Here is a 25,559-nt window from a genome sequence, read left to right on the forward strand (position 1 = left end):
CCTGCTGCAGTGCCGATCTCACCCAAGCCCTTGTGTACCCGCCTCCTGCTGTAACCCCCCCTCTCCCCAGCTCTCCCCGGACACAAAAAACTGGCAATGAAACAGTCATGAAGCCAGGACACTAGTTTCACAGCCGGCTTTTGTGTTCTGGATGGCGATCACGGACATAACATGCTTCTCACATCTGCGATCAGTAGTAAACATCGGGCACCAAGGAAGGAGACTGAGGACTCTGTGTCCTCAATCTCTTCCTCCACCCTTGAGGGGATACATTAGAGGTCTGTTTAGACCCATAACATTCCTCCAAATAAGCCTGTCAGACATGGTGTAAATACTGCTACCATGGGGTTTAACCCATTCCCACCCACCAGACGTCCCCTTAAAATAAAAAAACTAAGGGGGGCAGGAAGGATTGGCGACCATATGCCTCATTTATAAAAGTCGATCGTTTTTTTTCAGACAGACTCAGTCAGTATAACAGCTGCACCAGCACTTACCCTCACAGTGTGTGCTTGGCCGAGACGGACCGGGTTTGCCAGCTTCACCTGAATCTGAGCACAGTGGAATGATCCATAAACACCCACCACCTCTAGCAGTCCATCGTCATGCCTCCAGAAACAAAAAACAGTTTACATTATAAGTTTAGAAAAATTTTCTGACATGGAAAACATGGACCCCTTTCAGAGCCCAAAATTTCAGACCCAGACTTTTCCTGCTACACCCCACCATTAGTTCACCATTTCACATGGAAATAGCTGACATACTACCAACAGTTACAGGATTTATATATCTTATTCGGTGACAGGTTCACTTTAAAGATGTTTCTGCTTTTAGAATGGAAAGAGGAGAATCTGTTTTTATACACAGTGTTCTTCAATGGAGCCTTTCGCTTCTAAGAAACTCCCAAAAATTTGAATATATTACCATAAATCAGCTCTGACTACCGTCACTGGGAGCTTCATTTAAGCATAACGCAGCCCTGCCTGAGAAACCTATTTGCCTACAGGTGGTGAGCAGAGGGGAGACCTACCCTCAGGATTTACACTTTAAATAGTACATTTGCATACACAGATCTATATAAAAGAACTAACCGAGGAACAGTTCTGGAGGAAATTGGGAACAGGTACAGCTCCAAAATACAACTGCAATCTATCCGTTTAAAGCTTAACTCCAGGAAACAGTTAAATACAAGGCTGAAATAGATATTTTAAGCTGCTCTACCTGCTAAAGAATTTGCGCTGCCCTCTATCCAGTCATATAATTTATACAGCACAACCAGTTGTTGATCTGACTTGTCTCCGCTGCAGTTAAATCAAAAGTACCAGGTTACATCCCTGCCCCAAGCCTGTCATTAGACAGCTAAGGAGCAACATATGTGAAAGTAGGACACCTGACTGGCCCTGGTACTGCTTTCCCTCTCCCACTCTATGTGCTACTGCAAATATAAATATGCATACTGGTTGCATTTAAAATATATTGAATAAAATGACCACTCATTGTGATTAGCACTCATTGTAAAAAATGTGGGCACCCCCTATCCTCTACCTGTTACACAACTCCCCTGTTTGGCACTCTCAGACTTGGTTCAAGAGGGCGGATACATTATTTAGGGAGTTATTTTGGAAGGGCAAACCCCCATGCATTAAACTCACCCTAGGGCAGGGAAGGGCTAGCGGCTCTAAACGTCACAGTTTATTTTTTAGTTGTCCAATTGCAACAACTGGTGGGGGACCCCTACTTTAAATGATCCCATCCGAGGGATCTGCAAATAATTCCCTCATCTCTCAGCTAGAGGCAGCCATGGGGAGCAAGCCTGCACACATTACCAGGAGCGCCGGCAGGGTATCCGAGAACCGAGAAGAGGAGGACTGCTCTGTGCAAAACCATTACATAGAGCAGGTAAGTATAACACGTTTCCTATTTAAAGCGGAGTTCCACCCAAAAATGGAACTTCCACTTTAAGGGAGGTGACCCCCTGACATGCCACATTTGGCATGTCATTTTTTTTGGGGGGGGGGGGGGGGGCTCCAGCTCCCACTTCCTCCTGGGGCACTGCGGGGCCAAAAAAAATAAACCTCTCATGAAATAAATATAAGGCTGTCAAACAGCTAATGTGTTTCAGGGGCAACATCACTTCCCCTTCAACATGAATAAGTGACAAGCAAAAACATAATGAAGAAAAATGTTGTCTAGATATGCATGCGAGAATACACAACAAAATCTAGAACACCACCTAATAAACTGATTAGATGATGCTGTATATTTTTTGGTATATACATATCTAGACATAATTTTCCATCATTAGGAATATGCTTTCTACTTATTCTTGTAGCCCTGATGGGGAAATGAAGTTTCCCCTCAAAACGCATCAGCTATTTGACAGCCAGATATTTCTTTTGTGAGGTTTATTTTTGAATGCAGGAGAAACATCTTGGGCAGCTGACACATGGCAAGGTACAGCTACATATAAAACCCTCAGACACTCACCTTGATAAAGGATATGGCTCATCTCCCATGCCTTCCCACAACCTGCAGCCTCCTCCCCAGTAACCGATATTCAGCACTACGATCCCCTCCAGGTTGGGTAATGAGATTCTTTCTCCATCCAACTCCAGCTGCAGTTACAAAGTACAAGAGGTCAGCACACACACTTGGCAGCAAACCTGCATGAGAATGAACACAAACAAGCTTTAAATCTTTGAGATACTTTCCTAAAGGCTTCTATCATTCCAAAACATTTTCATAGATTTTTTTTTTTGTAGGGAGGAGCTCACCTGCCCAACTTCCCATCAGCAATAATTATCAACAGGTACTTCTGTGGTAATGAAAGGGATTATAGCAGTCTAATATGTTATATAAGGGCATTTTCCCTTTAAAGCGGATCTACTGTTTAATCTTAAAAGACCTTTACTCAAACATTCAGCCGAAAAAAAAAAAAAAATCCTAAGGAGACTCTGTTGTTACATAAAAATTGCTCCTAGGTACTTGCATACACCAGCAGAAACCTCCTTTCTGGAATGGATGGATGGATGGTGTGGTATTTATTTAAAGTGGAGATGCAGGATTAACTCTGAATGTGTTTAATCCCATACTCATTTGAGTAAATTAGAGAATATTTCAGATATCTTTCTTTTCCATGGAAGAGTATTGCTCCATGTTAGCCAGTGATAAATGCAGAAAGATTGGTACCCTTTACTGGCTAATAGAAGTCATCAAAGAAGCAAGCTTTCGGAATAATTTAGATTGTCTTATGTATTCAAATAAGAGGCTCAGGAGCGAACACACATGATTGCCCCCATAGGAAGCAGTTTGCTATGGTGGGCACTCGGCCGGGGAGGGAGAAGGCAGGAGCGCCGGTGGGGGATCCAAGTAGAGTGGTTTGGGGCTGCTCTGTGCAAACCTGTTGAACAGAACAGGCAAGTATAAGCTGTTTCTTATTAAGAAATTACATTTTTTTAAATTGTAATTTTAATGTCACTTCTTACTCACAAAGCGTATGTCCCCCTTGCTGCCATCTGTACATTTGCATTGGCTAGCGAGGTAGTACGTTATAGTGATGGACCAGGAATGTCACAAGACAAAACATAAGAAGACACTGCCAGACTGCCTGTTCAGACAGCAGTTCTAAGGCAGTTAAGCCCAACCTATTCAGCATCACTAAGTGTAATGGCATAGATATGCGGTCTGGAAAAGGGATCACTTTCATTCAACAGACATGTGGTCTGTAAAGGGGATCAATGTCATAGAACGATATGTGGCCCATAAAGATGGCTAACAAAATTATGAAAAATAACTATATATATATATATATATATATAATGCTTTCATGCACCAGATGCGATGACCCAAAAGGGGCCTCATGTCCACAAAAAGCAAAATATAGCATGGAAAAAAACTAACGGCTCTATTTTAATCTGGAGGGCCCAAGGATGCATGAATGATTGGTGTTCAAATATGCTTACGTGGATTGTTAAAACCATAGCCAATGTGTTTCAGGGTTTTCATATAGCCACGTCATCAGGGCTTTAGGTGAGAAAGTGAGTTATTAGTGCAATGTGCCATCATTAGTAGCATGTTAGTCTCTGCAGTGGTTAATTGTAGCCAACTCAGAAGATAGGCTTTGCAGTAATACAGAGAGTAGTACAGCAGGCAGAGAGACATTACATGAAGAAGATAAAACAAAACACTAGTCTTCTTTAGATTCTTCCGAGAAAGGCAATTCCTTCTTTGGGATCAGTGTGGTAGTCGGACTCTTACCTCAACTTTTTTGTCAAGATCTTTACACTCCTGAATCAAGCAATCCTTGGTCCCGTAAAATAAATACACCGCCTGAAAAAAAATAAAAAAGGCATATTTAAATCTGAACTCCAAAACAAACAAAAAAACACCATTTATACAGCAAAAATTTTACAACTATAAATGCATAAATCTGTCTCGTTATCAGCCTCTTGTAATCTCCTGCTCTCACTGGGTTATTCAGGGCTACAACGCTTTGTACGGTTCTGTCTGTCAACAGTATGAACACACTCTTAAGAGAAGTAGAGCCAAAACTCTTTTGACCCTATTTCTCCTGTGGGTTACAGGAGTGCACTTAGTTCTGCACTTCTGCGACCCATATTCAGCCGACAGCAGGCTAAAATCTGCTGTTGGCCAAGGTCACCCAGCCAGTCCAGGCTCTGGATGGAGCTCCATCCAGATGCCTGACCAGCAAATGGCTCAGCCTCTCAGAGTGCCGTTGAGAGCCCTAGTCAGCCGATCCCACCCCCTCCACAGCAAGGAGCTGCTCCTTGAAGACGTCACAAGACGAAACAGATATAGAGCAGGGCCAGGACACTGAGGACATCACGATTGCCAGTTCACACTTGCAGTCCATGACAGGTCTGGAGGTGAACAGCTATACATAGCGGAGCGTGTTACTCCCTTCAAATACTCTTCAAATATAAATAGAATGACGTTTTGTGAAAAAAAAAAAATATGAGTGGGATGCAAATAGTTTAACAAGCCTGTGAGATATTTTTTTTTACGCTATGGAAACCTCCTTCCTTTTTATTTGTCTTTCCCATGATATGCTGTAATCGTTGAGAGAAAAACCATGATTGATGACCATTTGTGGAGAGCGTGTTTCTCTGGTTGATATATCCAATTATTCAGCTGTCGAGTCCAATTGACAGAGAGGGGTGAAGGATTCACATATTGGTGAAGTTTGTTTTTTGTGATAATCACATAAGGAAAGACTGTTCACTCATCTGGCAAATTTTGTATTTTTTGTTTATTATTTTAATATTGATATTCATCGTTGCACATTTAAAAAAAAATATTTTCTGCACCTTATCTCAGCAACTTTATGCACCAGCACTTTATAGATATTGCATATTGAATTGCTTTAACACACACACACACATACACTATAATTATATATATATATATATATATATATATATATACACATATACATATACATATACATACACACACACACACACACACACACACAAATGTTGAACAATTGGTTTAAAACACATATATACATTTGGAGTATTCACTATTTCAGATTGTAAAGTTTTATGTGTGTGGATTAGTGCTACTCTTATCACTTTACACAGTTCACTAATTGTTTTTTCAAAATTTTTGGAGAAGCACAGCTGTTCATTTGAACACACACCTGTGGCGCTGTTACTACTTTTGAAATTTTCAACCCACAGCCCTCGATATGCAAATGTCTACTTTCAGCTTCTGACCTCGTCTCCAAGGTACAAGGTACGGGCAGGCTGTTTAACCATTTAAGGACCGAGCCTCTTTTTGACACTTGTTTCGCAGTTAAAATCATTTTTTTTGCTAGAAAATTACTTATAACCCCTAAACTTTATATATACGCTTTCAGACACCCTAGAGAATAAAATGGTGGTCGTTGTTATACTTTATGTCACAGTGCATTTGCGCAGCGCTCTTCCAAGTGCAATTTTATTTTAAAAATAGAGAGAAGGAATCCACCGCGGAGGCCACTTTTATCTGCAAGCCAGCCACTCACCGTTATGGGGTTATGGCAGCTACAACAATTATTTAGCATCAAAGTACTGACATACAATGACAGTGATTTGTGCTAAGTGTCTGCAGGATCCAGGCATTGCACTGCTAATTGCAGGGGAAAAAAAAATAATAATAAAAATAAAATAAAAATAAATGCACTTTTTTTTACCTGCAAAAAGATGTGCACTTATTATTTTTTTGTAAAAGATGAACTTCTAATTTAAACCATTAGTGTGCGGTGAAAGCTCTTCAGAACTGTAAGTTCAGTTTTCTAATCGTAATCAACTCAGGCTTGAAAGCTTAGTGCAGTCAGAAAAACAAAGTGGGGTATCTGCAGGCATGTTTCAGCAGCTGCCTTTAAATACATAAATATATTACTTTCGAGAACTTACAAGTTTACCTGAACATCTGAAAGCCTACCTTATTAACAAGCCTGCTAGAAAACAGTGAAGGGGTCTTCTCTCGATGCGTGTGGAAGTTTAAAGCCATCAAGGCATCAGGACCTACTGAGAAGTAGTTATTCATCGACAAAACCTAAAGAATCAACATACAATAGCATGTTATTATATGGTTTTGCTTCCAAAGTATACATATATGAAAATAAAAAAAAAAACCTTGGTATGTGCCATTTGTAAAAATCTACCACAATGCATGACCTTAATAAAAGTCTCACAAAAACAGCAACTCTCTAGAAAAAAAACATCAGTCTAAAGGCAAAAGCAATAGGTTCACATTTAAGTCGAGTCCCCTAACAGTATATTATTCACCTTCCCTTTGCTCCCCGCCACCCTGTTCAGTCACTGGGAACAATGAAATTGTCATTACATCCAGGTATGGAGGATCATGTGACATCACTGGTGCTTGGCTCAGCATTGTCATAAATAAATAGGGAGACCTTAGCGGTGTGTAAGGCTCGGTTCACACCTATGCAATTTGCCTTTGATCCGTTTCTGCAGTGCTTTTTGCACATGCGGTTTTCATGTGTTTTTTGACCAGACTTTTTCTGGCACGTTTTGTCTGCAAGTTTAAATCGCTATCTTTTGCTAGAAAATTACTTATAACCCCCAAATATTTTTTTTTATTTTTTTTTAGGAAAGACCCTATGGAATAGTGGGTTTTGCAATTTTTTACGTCACACAATACAGAACCCATTTTTTTGTAAAATATAAAAAGATGTCACGCTGAGTCACTTTACATTTTTTATTTTTATTTTATTAATAAATATTTTTATTTTATTTTTACACTGTTGCTCCAATTTATTTATTTTTTGATCACTTTTATTGTTGTCATAAGGAATGTAAACATCCCTTGTGACAGCAAAAGGCATGTGACAGGTATTCATTCCTTTGCACTTGAAAAGCATTCAAAAACACCAAGATCAGCAGTTTTAAATACTTTTATTTTTTTTTAAACTGGCACCTTTAAGACATTCAGTAAACCAGACGTGATGGGACGACGTTGCTTCCTGGTTACTACATCTACATCCGAGACCCAATCAAAGTGGATTCTGGCTTTCTTGGGGTCTCCAGACGAGCGGGGGTCCCCCCCTCCCACTGCTTATGATAACAATCAAGCGGCTGCTTAGCCAGAGCAGACCGTTGGCTCTTAAAAAAAAATAAATAAATGGTACCGGGTTGATACCTGCAGCTGCAGGCATCACTCTGGTACAACCACTTGAAATCAAATGACGTATAAGTATGTGATTTGGCGGCAAGTGGTTAAAAAAATCTGCAAGTTCTTCATGGAAGTCTATTGAACAAAAAACGCATGTTTTGCTTTTTTTTTTTTTTAAAAAAGCCTCTGACCCTTTCCAAAAACACAGTGGCTGAAAAAAGCATAGGCATGAACGTGTCCCATAGGAAACCTTGTTAAATAGACTGGAGTTTCTGCAAAAGGCAATAAAAAAAAAATGCATAGGTGTGAACTGAGCCTAACTGGAAATACAGACTGAAGCTGCTTTTTTCACTTCAGGCAGCTAAATGGGGAACAAGGTGAACGGCCAGGCTTAACTTTTAACATTTGCTTAGTCTGAATTATAGGGCTTTGTAAAAGATTTACCTCAATGGCAAAGCCAGGTTCCCATACACAAAGTCTCAAGTCTTATGAGGACAATAACAGATCTTAGTCTACAGCAATGAAAAAGATGATTACCTTTGGTTTTCTCAGACTGTAACCCTTGTTAGTAACCTGGACTTTCCACCTAAAAGACAAAGATTAACCTTTAGCATCACCATAGATATTGCTTTTGTTCCACAGACAGATAGAGGATTGTTGTCTTATATGTCATATTTTGATATTTAAGTTCAGGAGAATGAAGTGAAACTAGTGATTAAGTTGCCAACCTACAAGCATGCAGAAGAAAAACAATGAGTACTGCCAGAGGAACTGATCAGAAGAGACCCCAGCAATGCCCCACTTTCTCCCCTGCACCAGTATGACCATGGAACTACATGCTTCAGCAAGATCACTACTCTCCACAAAGTGACACCCGTGAACAAGATATAGCTTGGAAAAGTTCCCACTACCACCAAGCCAGATAGACACCATCAGCCAGCCCCCCTGCCCCTCAACCACAGGAGATCACTGGGCATCCCATGCAGGAAAAGGTCCACTACTACAGTCCAGTCCACAATGGCCGATGGAGCTCAAAGTGACCAACGAGGAGGTAAAGTCACCCTCAGTGCTGCTTCTCTCCAGATGAAGGGATGATAAAGGTATAGTAGAGCCAGTACTCGTCCTATCAGTAAAAAGGAAGTTACAGTAAGGAGAGAGACTCCCTTAAGAGCTGTAGCTAGAGCCCTTGTACAGTGTGTGAAAGCTGGTTGGGGGAAAGGGACACCCCCCCCCCCTTTACACACAATGCAGAGATGTGTTGTGAATAGACAAGCTGTGTGCTGAGCTCTTCTCTCCATCACCATTTTATCTCTGGTGTCAGGACAACTTGTCAGAAATTACTCATGCTGATAACAGAGGAACAAAGCACCAGAGAGAAAAGGCACTCAGAGCTTTGGAGAGACAAGCAAACACTACAGATATATGTGCTTTGTTCAGATTTCAAAACTGAGGTTTACAACCACATTAACTTACATTTTTAACAGAACAACTCTAGAGATGGAGTGGAAAACCCATTTTACCTAATTGTACTGCTTAGGGGGAACCCTCTGTGTTGGTCAATACTCACAAATTCTCAACTGCTGTATACTTTCTCACCTGTCAAGCTTAACTCTGTCTGCTTCCATAACATTGCGAAGTATCTGCTCTACAGGCACTTCTCCAGCATAGCCGGCCCCCCATCCTAAAGTATTAGCCAGATCATTGCCAGTTCCCAGGGGTAATACTGCTACTTGCGGAACAAAACTTTCGAGACCCTATAAAGAGACAAACACATTCAAACATGACAAACTGAAGAGTAAAGCTGGTCATAGATGATATGATTTTCCTTCCTGCAACCACAGGTTGCAGAAAAGAAAATGACTTGATTCCCCCCATCAGCAAAGTCAGCGTTGACGGGAGAATCCCTCCCATGGAGCTAATGTGTTCTCCTGGTGAGATGGGGGCATGAGGAGGGGAGAAAAGTGAACAAGTGATTATTGCTAGTGGCTATAGCCACTGGCTACAATCGCATCTCAAGCATTCAACGTTGGTTGTAACCAAATCGATCGATGGATCAACTTGATACAACCAGCCTGCCCATACATGGTTTGAATCTCGGCTGGCCGGTCCCTGCTGGCCCAGCCGACATTTGAACCATCTATGGCCAGCTTAAAGTGGAACTTAACACAAAATGGGAAGTTCTGCTTCATTGCATCCTTCCCCCCTCCCCCCACATTTGGCACTTCTTTTGTGGGTGGGGGGGGGGGGGGGGGGAGTACCTGGTTTAAACAGGTACCTCTTCCCACTTCCGGTCTGATGCGCTGCGGCAATGTGAGCTGGAAATTCACACCCCCACCCCACACCTCCCCCTCTGTCTTCTGAGATGCACAGGTCCCAGAAGACTAGGGGAGCATTCACAAGGCGCTGCACGCCGCGGCTCATGCATGCGCAGTAGGAGACTGGCTGTGAAGCCGCAAGGCTGTCTGTTTCCTTTACTTAAGATCCCGGAGCCTGCACCTGAAGCCGATTGAAGAATCCAGTCGGATGAGAACATTGCTATATCTCTGGACAGGTAATTGTCCTTATATTAAAAGTCAGCAGCTACACTATTTGTAGCTGCTGACTTTTAATTTTTTTGGGGGAGCCTGGAGCTCCTCTTTAACCACTTCAATACCAGGCACTTATACACCTTCCTGCCCAAGTCAACTTTCAGTGCAGTCCCAAATTGAACGACAATTGTGCGGTCATGCTACACTGTACCCAAACAGATTTTTTTATTTTGTTCCCACACATAGAGCTTTCTTTTGGTGGTATTTGATCACCTCTGGGGTTTTTATTTTTTGCGCAACAAATAAAAAAAAAAGACATTATTTTGAAAAAAAAAAAAAAGTTTGATTCAGTTAAAATCTTTTGTAAATAAGTAAGTTTTCTTCTTCAATGATGGGCACTGATATGGCTGCACTGATAAGGTGACACTGAAGGGCATTGATAGGTGGCACTGGTATGCGGCACTGATGGGCACTCGTAGGCGGCACGGATGGGTACTTACGGGTGGCACTGATGGGTGGCAATGCTGGGTATCACAAATTTTTATTGTGCCATAGAGGTGCCAGGCAGTGCCCATTTGTGGGCACTGATTGGCATATGCTGGCATTGATTTTCACATATGGATGGCCATTGGGGATGTAAATGGCCATCCACGTTAGGAGCTTCACTGGTGGTCCAGCGTGTGCATCCGAGGGGGGGATGTGCTGATAAAGAAGCAGCGCAGACCACCCGTCAGGAGAGCGTCTGTCAGATGCGAGTGAGGAAAAGCCGATCACTGGCTCTTCCCGTTTACATCGTGATCAGCCGTGACTGAACACGGTTGATCACATGGTAAAGAGCCACCGCCAGAGGCTCTTTACCAAGATCTGTGTAGCGGTGTGTCAGACCAACGCAGCGCCGATCGCAGCGATGTGCACCCCCACGGGTGCGTGGCGGCTGTTATCCTGCAGGACGTCATATGACGCCCAGTCAGGATAAGTGAACTACCGCCCGGCCATCATTCTGCTATAGGCTGGGCGAGAAGTGGTTAAAAAAAATAGAAAAATAATAATTTATTTATTTAAAGGTCAAGGAGTTATACAAAAACCATTATCAAAAAGAATGTCAAGGTACACAAACAAAAAACAGCTCAAGATACATCCCTACAGCAGTAATGTGCAACATACATCATATCAACTGGCATGTACAGTGCCTTGCGAAAGTATTCGGCCCCCTTGAACTTTTCAACCTTTTGCCACATTTCAGGCTTCAAACATAAAGATAAAACATTTTTTGTGAAGAATCACCAACAAGTGGGAGACAATTGTGAAGTGGAACGAAATCTATTGGATATTTTAAACTTTTTTAACAAATAAAAAACTGAAAAGTGGTGCGTGCAAAATTATTCGGCCCCTTTACTTTCAGTGCAGCAAACTCACTCCAGAAGTTCAGCGAGGATCTCTGAATGATCCAATGTTGTCCTAAATGACTGATGGTGATAAATAGAATCCACCTGTGTGTAATCAAGTCTCTGTATAAATGCACCTGCTCTGTGATAGTCTCAGGGTTCTGTTGAAAGCGCAGAGAGCATCATGAAGACCAAGGAACACACCAGGCAGGTCCTTAATACTGTTGTGGAGAAGTTTAAAGCCGGATTTGGATACAAAAAGATTTCCCAAGCTTTAAACATCCCAAGGAGCACTGTGCAAGCGATCATTTTGAAATGGAAGGCGTATCAGACCACTGCAAATCTACCAAGACCTGTCCGTCTCTCTAAACTTTCAGCTCAGACAAGGAGAAGACTGATCAGAGATGCAGCCAAGAGGCCCATGATCACTCTGGATGAACTGCAGAGAACTACAGCTGAGGTGGGAGAGTCTGTCCATAGGACAACAATCAGTCGTACACTGCACAAATCTGGCCTTTATGGAAGAGTGGCAAGAAGAAAGCCATTTCTAAAAGATATCCATAAAAAGTCTCATCTAAAGTTTGCCACAAGCCACCTGGGAGACACACCAAACATGTGGAAGAAGGTGCTCTGGTCAGATGAAACCAAAATCCAACTTTTTGCCCACAATGCAAAACTATATGTTTGGCGTAAAAGCAACACAGCTCATCACCCTCAACACACCATCCCCACTGTCAAACATGGTGGTGGCAGCATCATGGTTTGGGCCTGCTTTTCTTCAGCAGGGACAGGGAAGATGGTTAAAATTGAGGGGAAGATGGATGCAGCCAAATACAGGACCATTCTGGATGAAAACCTGTTGGAGTCTGCAAAAGACCTGAAACTGGGACGGAGATTTATCTTCCAACAAGACAATGATCCCAAACATACAGCAAAATCTACAAAGGAATGGTTCACAAATAAACGTATCCAGGTGTTAGAATGGCCAAGTCAAAGTCCAGCCCTGAATCCAATCGAGAATCTGTGGAAAGAGCTGAAAACTGCTGTTCACAAACGCTCTCCATCCAACCTCACTGAGCTCGAGCTGTTTTGCAAGGAAGAATGGGCAATAATTTCAGTCTCTCGATGTGCAAAACTGATAGAGACATACCCCAAGCGACTTGCAGCTGTAATCGCAGCAAAAGGTGGCTCTACAAAGTATTAACGCAAGGGGGCCGAATAATTTTGCACACCCCACTTTTCATTTTTTTATTAGTTAAAAAAGTTTAAAAAATCCAATAGATTTCGTTCCACTTCACAATTGTGTCCCACTTGTTGGTGATTCTTCACAAAAAAATTTTTATTTATATCTTTATTTATAGCCTGAAATGTGGCAAAAGGTTGAAAAGTTCAAGGGGGGCGAATACTTTCGCAAGGAACCAACATACATAGCCAGCATGTACCCCATTCCTTAACCACTTCCCACCCGGCCAATGCATATATACGGCCGGGTGGGAGCCGTCTAATCCTGATAGGACGTTCAGGAACGTCCTTCAGGAGTAGCGGGATCGCGCGCGCGCGCCCGCGCAGCGGCGCGATCCCGATGTGCTCGTGTCACCCGGACACGGCACATCTCAGATCGGCAGGAGGGCTCTGTGATTGGCCCTCCTGATCACATGACGGCCGTGTCCAATCACGGCCGTCATGTGATGTAAACAAACAGCCGGTTGCTAGGCAATCGGCTCTCCTCTCCTCACACGGAAGTCACCGCTGAGGAGAGGAGAGCAGAACGCTGCAGCCGGCTGATGATCAGTGAGTATGGGCTGCTTTTTACAGCTTTTTACTCACTGATCATCAGTGTAGTGTAAACACACAACACACCACACAGTACAAACACAGTCCCCACATATGTCCCCAAAACACACATGTCCCCAAAACATACATGTCCCCAAATAATAAAAACACATGTCCCTAATAATAAAAACACATGTCCCTAATAATAAAAACACATGTCCCCCACATATGTCCCACTAAAATCACATGTCCCAATGATTATCTGCACACATATGTACGTGATCACCTGCACACATATGTACATGATCATTTGCGTACATATGTCCGTGATCACACAAACCAATTATTATACACTTAACGGAATTTTTTTTACCAAAAACATGTAGCAGAATACATTTTGGCTTAAATTTATGACAAAATTTGATTTTATTGGATTTCTTTTCAAATAGAAAAAAGAAAATATTGTTTTTTTCCCAAATTTCCGCTTTTTTTGCGCTTATATCGCAAAAAAAAAAAACGGAGTCGTGAATAAATACCACCAAAATAAAGCTCTATTTGTGCGAACAAAATGATAACAATTTCATTTGGGTACAGTGTAGCATGACCGCGCAATTGTCACTGAAAGCGCTAGAGCGCTGAAAGCTGAAAATTGGGCTGGGAAGGAAGGGGGTGAAAGTGCCCTGTATTGAAGTGGTTAAGTCCGGATGCTTGATCTCAGGTCTCAGTAAACTCCCCTAACAAAATGTTTTTAGTTTGTTTTTGAAGAGTATTACCATAAGGGAGAGAAAGAGAAAAAAATAAAAATAAAATAAAACTAGAAAAGAGATAGAGATGGAGGAAAGGGGGAGAGTAGAGGAAAAAAAAGCAAGGGGGGAGGGAAGAGAGGGTAAATCGGGCAGGGAAACCCCCCCCCCCCCCCCCTCAACACACCATCCCCACTGTCAAACATGGTGGTGGCAGCATCATGGTTTGGGCCTGCTTTTCTTCAGCAGGGACAGGGAAGATGGTTAAAATTGAGGGGAAGATGGATGCAGCCAAATACAGGACCATTCTGGATGAAAACATGTTGGAGTCTGCAAAAGACCTGAAACTGGGACGGAGATTTATCTTCCAACAAGACAATGATCCCAAACATACAGCAAAATCTACAAAGGAATGGTTCACAAATAAACGTATCCAGGTGTTAGAATGGCCAAGTCAAAGTCCAGCCCTGAATCCAATCGAGAATCTGTGGAAAGAGCTGAAAACTGCTGTTCACAAACGCTCTCCATCCAACCTCACTGAGCTCGAGCTGTTTTGCAAGGAAGAATGGGCAATAATTTCAGTCTCTCGATGTGCAAAACTGATAGAGACATACCCCAAGCGACTTGCAGCTGTAATCGCAGCAAAAGGTGGCTCTACAAAGTATTAACGCAAGGGGGCCGAATAATTTTGCACACCCCACTTTTCATTTTTTTATTAGTTAAAAAAGTTTAAAAAATCCAATAGATTTCGTTCCACTTCACAATTGTGTCCCACTTGTTGGTGATTCTTCACAAAAAATTTTTTATTTATATCTTTATTTATAGTCTGAAATGTGGCAAAAGGTTGAAAAGTTCAAGGGGGGCGAATACTTTCGCAAGGAACCAACATACATAGCCAGCATGTACCCCATTCCTTAACCACTTCCCACCCGGCCAATGCATATATACGGCCGGGTGGGAGCCGTCTAATCCTGATAGGACGTTCAGGAACGTCCTTCAGGAGTAGCGGGATCGCGCGCGCGCGCGCGCAGCGGCGCGATCCCGATGTGCTCGTGTCACCCGGACACGGCACATCTCAGATCGGCAGGAGGGCTCTGTGATTGGCCCTCCTGATCACATGACGGCCGTGTCCAATCACGGCCGTCATGTGATGTAAACAAACAGCCGGTTGCTAGGCAATCGGCTCTCCTCTCCTCACACGGAAGTCACCGCTGAGGAGAGGAGAGCAGAACGCTGCAGCCGGCTGATGATCAGTGAGTATGGGCTGCTTTTTACAGCTTTTTACTCACTGATCATCAGTGTAGTGTAAACACACAACACACCACACAGTACAAACACAGTCCCCACATATGTCCCCAAAACACACATGTCCCCAAAACATACATGTCCCCAAATAATAAAAACACATGTCCCTAATAATAAAAACACATGTCCCCCACATATGTCCCACTAAAATCACATGTCCCAATGATTATCTGCACACATATGTACGTGATCAAAAGTGATGTGTCTGTACATGTTTTTGTAATCTTGTCCAAATACAATTTTATGACGCCGATAAAGTCCTGGGCCTTAGTTAACGTTTGTGTCCAGCCAAATGCAGCAAGAGCGATAGAAAGTTTTTACCTTTATCTTCATCTCATCCACAGCATCAAGGACCCAACCAACAGTGCCATCTCCACCACAAACCAGCACTTTGGCCGAGTTAGGAGGAAGAACTGTACACAGTTGAAGTGCTTTGAATGGAGATGTCTTGCTCAAATCAAACACCTACAACAAAAAAAGTTGGGGAAAAAAAAGAATATAATGGTTTGACTTTGTTTTTATTGTAATGTTTTTTGCATTTTCATATAAAATAAATAAATATATATATATATATATATACATACACACACACACACACACACACACACAATCTTCTTTTTACAATAGGGCTGCCACTGCATCTTGGGCTTTCTAAAGAGCAGAAGCTGTTTCACTTCAGACCCTCTCTCACCAAAACTTCCCAAAGTCATAAAGAGGAGGGGGGAGGTGTCACTGTCTTAGCTAGTGATATGTCTGGATATCTGGTGGACTTAGAAGGCTATCTATATCTGCCAAAAATATATTATTATTATTTTTTTTTAATCAATAAACAGCCTATGATCTTCACAAAGCCAGGGTGCTTCGCCACTTGTTTATTTGTGCTCCCAGATCTCCCCGACTGTGCAAGAACTGATGGCCAATAAGTACACCGAAATCAGTGGAATATCGTTTTACAACAATAAGTGGGTGCTATGATCATATTACTAGAAGCTCTGAGGGGATAGATTTTGATAATTTACTGGTGTGTTTACATTTCAGCATGAGCTATTGAGCTTTGTAAACAACATTTTTTTTACACTAGAAAGCTGGAAAATATGGAAAAGGAGCCCAGAGAACTATATTCATATGCAATTTTTTTCATCCTGACATTACTAAATAAAGAAAATGTACACAAAGCACCATATTCTACCCTTTAAAAGGTTTAGCCTTCCTAATGGCAAAACTTCTCAATCATTTGACATAAAGAATCCTAACGCATGCATCACTTATAGAGTAATTTAATGTAGTCTGTGCCCCTCACTTCCTGTTCCAGTGACACCCAGTGTACCGAGGTGGAAGTTTGCACGGCAGCAATATCTTGATGAAAAATATAAATATTGATAAAAGGTACTCTATACACACACATCACTAGAATATCTTTAAAGAGGAAGTAAACCCTGATGGGTTTACTTCCTCTTTCATTCCCTGCAAAGGCAAAGCATAATGGACTACTATGCATCGCATAGTAGTCCATTATGTGTCCCTTACCTGACACAGGAGCCAGCGAAGTCACCGCTGTCCCCTGTAGTCCGGCGCATCCTTCTTCTCGGTGGGGTCTCGCAGCTCCGCCGCTGTCATTCGGTAAAGCCGCGATGATGTCACTCCCGCGCATGCGCACGGGAGCCGACACACGGCATCTTCGTCATTGACGATGCCGCGCTCAGGGCGCCTGCGCGCCGATGTCTACGGCGCATGCGCCGTAGACAGCGGTGCCTGTCTTCGGGCAAATATCTCCTAAACCGTATAGGTTTAGGAGATATTTCTTGGACCTACAGGTAAGCCTTAATCTAGGCTTACCTGTAGGTCAAAGTGTGTTGTAATGGTTTACAACCACTTTAACCACTTGCTGCCTGCCCACAGTAGTTGTACTGCAAGTGGGCTGCAGCTCCAGATCGGGTGACATACCTGTACATCGCAGCCTTTCTTCCAGCAGACATGCCATATCGTACCAACATGTGCTGTGAGTGGACACAGCATGAGTTTGGCAGACGATTTAAGCCATTGGTTTTGGCCGAAGCCAGTTGATCGGCTGTGGCCTATCACACACAGAGCTCTGTGTTTACAACAGAACTCTGTGTATTATGAACAGTGATCTGGCTGAACAGACAGATAATGTAAAAGCAGCACACATTACACATTGTTAGGCACACACTTAACCCTTTTATTGCCCATAGATGTTAACCCCATCCCAGCCAGTGTCATTAGTACAGTGACCGTGTATAGTATTAGCACCGATCACTGTATTAGTGTCACTATTGATGTCAGTGTACCTTTCAACCAGCATCAGCAAGCGCCAGATTGCCCGACACACTATGACAGTTCCACGATAAGTAGCTGATCACTACCATTACCAGTAAAGTGTCATAGCTGCATTAATTCCAGTATATCATTTGTAGACACTATAAAACTTTAACACAAACCAATTTATATACACTTACTGGGTTTTTTATTTTATTTATTTATTTTTATTTTATTTACCAGAGACATTTAGAATATATTTCGGTTTAAATTTAGGAAGAAAATAAAAAATATTGGGGGTTTTTTTCTCAAAATTTTCAGTTTTTTTTTGTTCCTATCCCAAAAAAATCAAATAAAATAAGAAACCCAGTGGTGATCAAATATTACCAAACAAAAGCTCTATTTGCGTACAATGTTGCATGACCGAGCAATTGCCAGTTAAGGTAGCACAGTGCTGAATAGCAAAACAAAATGCTCTGGTCATGAAGGGGGTAAAACCTTCTAGAGCTCAAATGGTTAAACCTTGCAGGGGTCCTCATTAATGATACAAATTTTGTGATCATTTAACCACATATGTGTATGAAGAGTGTCCAGGCTTACAATATTCCCGGGAAAACCTGAACTTCCAGGTTACGGAGCAAATGTCCCCATGCTCTGCTATCCCACTATGCAGTCATAAGTGCCTAAAAAATCTCTCCTAAGTACTGCGGGGACTCAAGTGAGGCATAGGGGTGGCGGGGTAGCACTGAAAAATACCTGCTATACACAGCGGCAGTGTTGCTCTGCTCTCTATCAGCACATTACAGGTACACTTTAATCTTGACAATATACTCACCTGGAGAGGATTCAGAAGACCTTTAAATTCTCCAACCAAAACTTCACCCATATTGTTCCCACTGCGGGTGTTAGCAAGAATTATCAAAGGAGTCCAGTCTTTGCCCACTGGGGACAGTAACTACAAGAGAAGATGGTGGGATTAAAATAAAATTTGCACAAATACCTTAGACAACCTGTTGGGAATAGGAATTTGTAAAAATCTGAATCTCTAATCTCAAAGTGTATCTAAACCAGGGGTCTCCAAACTAGAGGGACCAGACTTTGGCCAGTGGGAGTAGAAAATTCCCCAGTGTCAGTGGGAGCAATGGCGCCCCATTTCTGGTGTCAGTGGGAGCAATGGTGCCCCATTTCTGGTGTCAGTGGGAGCAATGGCGCCCCATTTCTGGTGTCAGTGGGAGCAATGGCGCCCCAAGGGGCCGCAGTTTGGAGACCACTGATATAAACCCAAAAACAAGAAATATTTTGCACCTTACACGTCCTTAAATGTGCTGGCTGCTTAGGCTTTTAATTACTCCACTCCCCCCCCCCCCCCCCCATTTACACCTCCAAACACACAGGTTAGATGTTCATTAGCTCCAGTCAGGAATGTGAAGCCCAGAGTGATGATGCTGCTCCCCTATAGATATAATACAGAAAATGAGTGCTGCCACCCTTGCATAGGGAGTGTGTTAAGACTACAGATCTCCTCCCCTCAATTCCAGAACATAGGAAGGAAGTGTTCTATAGTTCACAGAGATAACTAGGGAAGGAAGAGAACACTGCTTGAAAGAACAATGCAGTGTGCATGGGACAAAGGGCAGCACTAGATTGCTGGCAGGATCAACATTCATTTTTTGGCACAGACCAAACGGGAACAATTCAGAAACATGCATTATAAGGCCGCGTACACACGGGCGGATTGTCTGCCCAACTAAGTTCGTCAGACAATCCGACAGACAGTCCGTTCAAAATTTGCATGAACGGACTTGACCACACACGATGAGCAGACAGTCCGCTGAAAGCGAGCGCGATGACGTGTACAGCACATACGACGGGACTAGAAAAACAACGTCCTATACACTGCAATGCAACCTTCGGCCGTGTAAATCCTTTCTGAGCATGCGCCATACTTAGTCCGTCCAACTTGCCTACACACGAGCGGACTGTCCGCTGAAACCAAGTTTGGACGGACAAAACCAAGTTTGAATGGACTGTCTTACGGAAATTCCGTAAGACTTTGTTCGTCAGATTGTCCGCTGAAAAAGTCCGCTGAAGCCCACACACGAGCGGATTGTCCGCTGAAACACTGTTCAGCGGACTAAGTTGGACAGACAATCCGCCCGTGTGTACGCGGCCTAAGAGTTTATATATATACACTTTAAGTTGTTATAATGGTGCAGCCTGAGAAGGAATGGGTATGGGTACTGTTATTCACTTATGTATTCTCCTTGGCTGAGCAGAACCTACAGCCCAGTGTCCAGCTGTAGGGCCCTCATAGAGGCTGTCCTGCCTTCTGCCAGACCTAAATAACGATAACAAACACATAGCAGCCAAATCACCCCCCAACCCCTGTGTCTGTCGGGTCAGCATGTAAATAGACCGGGGCAAGACAAACATTTTGCTTGTCAGGCTCCAATAAACTTCAACAATGTGAAAGCCGATCACTGCGGTCACGTGATCTTAAGCCGCACTCCGCCTCCCAGCATCATAAACCTCTTAAAAGTGTTGGGACTAAGAGGTTAAAGTGTATTTTTTCCAAGTTGAAAAACTGCTGCGTACATATTGTGTTACATAAAAAAAAAACAGCAAATGCACCAATTTATTTTCTCTAGGGGGTTTGTTTGGGGGCTTCAAGTAATTTTCCAACAAAAAAATACAGATTTTTACAAAAAAAAAGCAATAACCCGTGCAGTGCTGGCAAAGCCGCACTGCAAAGGATCATTTTATTTCTGCTTGGAATTGGGCTTTAACTTTTTGTATATCTTACTTACAGCATCACCTGAAAAATCCTTCAGGTATCGTCCATCAGATCATTTAAGGGCTGTAAACCACCCCTAGTGACTTTTAGCTATAGCTAAGCCTACATAGTTACATAGTTAGTAAGGTTGAATAAAGACACCAGTCCATCCAGTTCAACCTGAGTGAGTATGGGTGTGTGTCTACAATTATCCCTATTTATTTAAAAGGAACCCATATAACGCCGTCAATTTACACAGTGCTCCACACATGCATCGCACACTCACATCGGTCCCTACCCTCAAGGAACCCACAATCCAAGGTCCCCAACTCACATGCATATACTAGGGCCAATTTTGGACAGGAGCCAATCAACATACCAGCATGACTTTGGAGTGTGGGAGGAACCCGGAGGAAACCCACACAGGCACAGGGAGAACATGCAAACTCCAGGCAGGTAGTGACATGGTTGGGATACGAACCAGCGACGCTTTTTACTGCTAGGCGAGAGTGCTACCCACTACACCACTGTGCTGCCCTATAATAAGGCTTACCTATAGGTAGTGGAAATGTTGCATAAATGCGTGCCGTTTAGGAGATATTTCACTTGTAGTGCGCCGATGATGTAATCATTGCATATGCTGTGAAGAAACGGACCTCTGTGCCGTTTCTTCCCCCAGCGTATGCCATTACTAACGGCTCAGGCATGCATGTGCAGGAGTGACATCACGCGGCTCCGGCCAGTCAGAGAGCTGGAGTCCGCGGCCCCCCGGAAGGAAGAAGGGCGAAGATGGACGCAGCCTGCACAGGGGACAGCGATGGATTAATTTGCAGGTAAGTGTCACATAATGGGCTAGTTTGCGATGCACACTAGCCCATTATGCTTTTAATGTGCAGGTAGCAAAATCAGGCTTTACTTTAAATCCCTAGATACATTTTAAAGGTCAGTTGCCAATAACCTACCTGGGATACAAGCATGTCTCCTTCATAATAACTGGAGGAAAGAAAAAAGGAGGCGGTGCCAATAGCAACCAATCCAAACTGAGCTGTCATTTCTCTAGTGCAGTGATGGCAAGCCTTGGCACCCAGACGTTTTGGAACTACATTTCCCATGATGCTCATTCACTCTGCAGTGTAGCTGAGCATCATGGGAAATGTAGTTCCAAAACATCTGGGGTGCCAAGGCTCGCCATCACTGCATCTAGTGCGATACTGATTGGACGAACAGGGACATTACTTGTGCAGATTTTAAACAACGACGTACTATTTTAATCACCAGTAGACTTGAGGTGATTGTAGCCGTATTAGTTTGTTAGTGCAAATAAAAAAAGTTTCACGGACAGTTCTCAATTTTCTCAATCACCAGCGAAAACGTATTTCAATTTCTGAACAAACGATTCAATAAAAGTTCTGCAATATCCAGGAAAAGCAGAATTTCCCAAGTTTTTCTTGAGCAAATCTTTCCTAGAATAATGTTGAAATATTGAATAATTATCAAGCAATGAATAAAAAGTCTCTGGACGTCACCTTCTCATAATCTGTATTCTTGCTCTTTTTCATCTGCTTCGCAGCCAGGAGATAATTAGGTGGAATAATGAGGTTTTGGAACTCTCCGAGATCACAGTCTTCGGTCTTCAAGTCACTGTGCAAGCATTCATCGTGGGCGCTTCTCTGACACCAGATACATCTATTCACAGAATCAAAATACGGCTATAAATTGTCATGTGTGGTCTTTATTAAAAACAGTCTTAACTACAAAATACAACTCCACTCTTGTATATGGCAGAGTGACAGAAGGTTCCATTCACATCACTGACACCCCAGGATGAGAAGCCTTATGGCCCGTACACACGATCCGAAAATCGGATATAAAAATACCGCTTTCAACGCGATCGTACGATAATCGGATTGTTAGTACAGCGCTTTCAAGAGCCGATCACGACAGTTCATCTAATGTTATCCAATCAGACAAACCGGAAAATATTTCTTGTACGATACCAGATCGTACGATTTTTGTTTAAAGCGGGAGTCCGCCGGGAGTTCCGCCGTTTTTTTTTTTTTTAAAGCCAGCAGCTACAAATACAGCAGCTGCTGACTTTTAAAATAAGGACACTTACCCGCCCAGCGCGCCCGCGATGTCGGCACCCGAAGCCGATCTCTCGATCGTCTCTCGGGTGCTGCCGGCACCATCTTGGGTATGGGAATCAGGAAGTGGAGCCTTTCAGCTTCATTTCCCGGTTCCCTACTGCGCATGCGCGAGTCGCGCTGCGCAATAAGGACGGTCCCTCTGGGACCCGTGTGTTTCCCAGCAGGCAGCGGGGGACTTTCGGAAAGGGGCGTAGATTTTGCAGAATCTACGCCCCTTTCCGCAGATAGCTATGCCGGAAGTGGGTGCAGATACCTGTACTGTACAGGTACCTGCACCCCCCTCCCCCCTGAAAGGTGCCAATTGTAGCGCCGGAGGGGGGGGAGGATTCCAGTGAGCGGAAGGTCCACTTTAGGGTGGACCTCCGCTTTAACCACATCAATACCGGCCATTTCCCAGACCATTTTTCAGCTTTCAGCGCTCTTGCATTTTCAATGACAATTGCGCGGTCGTGCTACGTTTTACCCAAATGAAATTTTTATCATTTTGTTCACACAAATAGAGCTTTATTTTGGTGGTATTTATTCATGACTCTGTTTTTTATTTTTTGGGATATAAGCGGAAAAAGAGCGGAAATTTGGAAAAAAAAAACAATATTTTCTTCTTTATTATTTTATTTATTTTAAAAGAAATCCAATAAAATCAAATTTTGTCATAAATTTAAGCCAAAATGTATTCTGCTACATGTTTTTGGTAAAAAAAATTCAGTTAAGCGTATAATCATTTGTTTGTGTGATCACGGACAGATGTACACAAATGATCATGTACAGATGTGTGCAGGTGATCACGGACATATGTGTGCAGATAATCATTGGGACATGTGACTTTAGTGGGACATATGTCGGGGCAGGTGTTTTTATTATTTGGGGACATGTGTGTTTTGGGGACATTGTGTGGAGACATGTGTGTTTTGGGGACATTGTGTGGAGACATGTGTGTTTTGGGGACATTGTGTGGAGACATGTGTGTTTTGGGGACATTGTGTGGGGACATGTGTGTTTTACACTAGGTTGGTGATCAGTGAGTAAAAAACTGTAAAAATCAGCTCATACTCACTGATCACCAGCCGGCTGCAGCGATCCGCTCTCCTCTCCTCACTGACAACTTCCATGTGAGGAGAGGAGAGCCGATTGCCTAGCAACCTGTTCTGTGTTTACATCACATGATGACTGCGATTGGACACAACCATCATGTGATCAGGAGGGCCAATCACAGAGCCCTCCTGCCGATCGGAAATGCCTCGTGTCCGGGTGACACGAGCGGATCAGGGGCTGCGCGGGCACGTGCGATCCCCCTCCTTCTGAAAGACGTTCCTGAACATCCATTCAGAAGTAGAGAGCTCCCACCCGGCCGTATATGTACATTGGCCGGGTGGGAAGTAGTTAATCAGTACGGTTGTCATCTGAAAATACAATACAAATATACTACAACACCGCTTCCGATTTTTTATTCTGTCGTACGAGAATTTTCATTACTTTAGTAATCTCCTCAGGTTCGATATATGACTAGCATGCAAAAAAAAAAAAAAAAAACGGACAATCTGTTGTCCTGTCCGGTTTTCGGATTGTGTGTACGGGGCATTATTTTCAAAAAGTGACAGTTACTTTCAATTGGATAGTAATGAGATTTAAAGCAGCACTAAGCACATCAAAAGTGATGATTTCAAATAAAAACCATTACATGTGGGGATTGCCAACTGTCACGTTTGCTTGTGGTTTTAGCCAAACTGTCAAACCATCCAATGGCTGAAGTCACAACTAATGACATGGGCAGCATCATGGCAGTTGAAGATCAAACAGAAGCCAAGATGGCAGCTTCCTTGGCAGAAAAGGATAAGAGGGTTTAGTTCCGCTTTACAAATGACAGTTGCAACCCTTTTTTTTCCTGCACTAAAAATGCATGTACAGTGTTTTCCAAGTATTCCAATGGCTCTAGTTCACACCAGTGCAGTCAGTTTAAAGGAAGTCGGGTATGTACACCCACTTACCTCCAGTCACAGAGCTTAGGCTGGTAGTAAAGAATGTATATAGAATGTGATGTAGGTACATCCTGCGTCGTGTACACTTACCTCCAGTGGCAGAGCTTAGGCTGGTAGTAATGAATGGAAGTACAATGTTGGGGCTGTCATTGTATATAGAATGTCAGGTAGGTACATGCACTTACCTCCAGTAGCAGAGCGTAGGTTGGTAGCAATGCATGTATGTAAAATGTTGGGGCATGTACAGTATATAGAATGTCAGGTAGGTACACCCACTTACCTCTAGTCACAAACCTTAGCCTGATAGTAATGAATGTATGTACAATGCCGGGCATTTACAGTATATAGGATGCCAGGTAGGTACATCCACTTTGGGCTGTCAGTGATGACTATACAATGTCAGGTAGGTACATTGTCAGAGCTTAGGCTGGTAGTGATGAATGTATGTACAATGTTGGGGCTGTCATTGTATATAGGAAGTCAGGTAGGTACACCACTTACCTCCAGTCAGAGAGCTTAGGCTGGTAAGTAAGCAGTAAGTAGTAATGAATGTATATAAAATGTCAGGTAGGTACATCCAGTGTCAGAGCTTAGGCTGGTAGTGATTTATGTACAATGTTGGGGCTGTCATTGAGGCATGTACAGTATATAGAATATCAGGTAAGAAATAGAATATTAGGTAGGTACACCCACTTACCTCCAGTTGCAGACCTTAGCCCGGTAGTAATGAATGTATGTACAATGTTGGGGTATGTACAGTATATAGGATGTCAGGTAGGTACACCCACTAACCTCCAGTTGCATACATTAGCCCGGTAGTAATGAATGTATGTACAATGTTGGGGTATGTACAGTATATAGGATGCCAGGTAGGTACATCCACTTTGGGCTGTCAGTGATGACTATACAATGTCAGGTAGGTACATCCAGTAGCAGAGCTTAGGCTGGTAGTGAGTGATGGATGGATGTACAATGTTGGGGCTGTCACTGTATGTATATTGTCAGGTAGGT

The 25,559-nt window shown here is 42.9% G+C and overlaps 1 protein-coding gene across 1 annotated transcript in view; it reads right to left on the minus strand.

The window, feature by feature from the left end:
* Positions 1-25,559, minus strand: part of DGKE (diacylglycerol kinase epsilon) — a 37,931-nt gene that overhangs the window by 11,367 nt on the left and 1,005 nt on the right. Inside the window, exons 2-10 of the mRNA XM_077458929.1 lie at positions 21,952-22,111; positions 18,488-18,607; positions 15,697-15,840; positions 9,238-9,395; positions 8,179-8,227; positions 6,448-6,561; positions 4,258-4,329; positions 2,488-2,615; positions 498-609 (exon numbers count right to left, since the gene is read on the minus strand). Coding sequence (XP_077315055.1) covers positions 498-609; positions 2,488-2,615; positions 4,258-4,329; positions 6,448-6,561; positions 8,179-8,227; positions 9,238-9,395; positions 15,697-15,840; positions 18,488-18,607; positions 21,952-22,111 — 1,057 coding nt within the window. The remainder of the gene's footprint in view (positions 1-497; positions 610-2,487; positions 2,616-4,257; positions 4,330-6,447; positions 6,562-8,178; positions 8,228-9,237; positions 9,396-15,696; positions 15,841-18,487; positions 18,608-21,951; positions 22,112-25,559) is intronic.

The sequence above is a fragment of the Lithobates pipiens genome, unplaced genomic scaffold (genome assembly GCF_037356315.1).
Source record: "Lithobates pipiens isolate NorthernLeopardFrog02 unplaced genomic scaffold, aLitPip1_a1.2 Scaffold_28, whole genome shotgun sequence".
Lineage (NCBI taxonomy): Eukaryota > Metazoa > Chordata > Amphibia > Anura > Ranidae > Lithobates > Lithobates pipiens.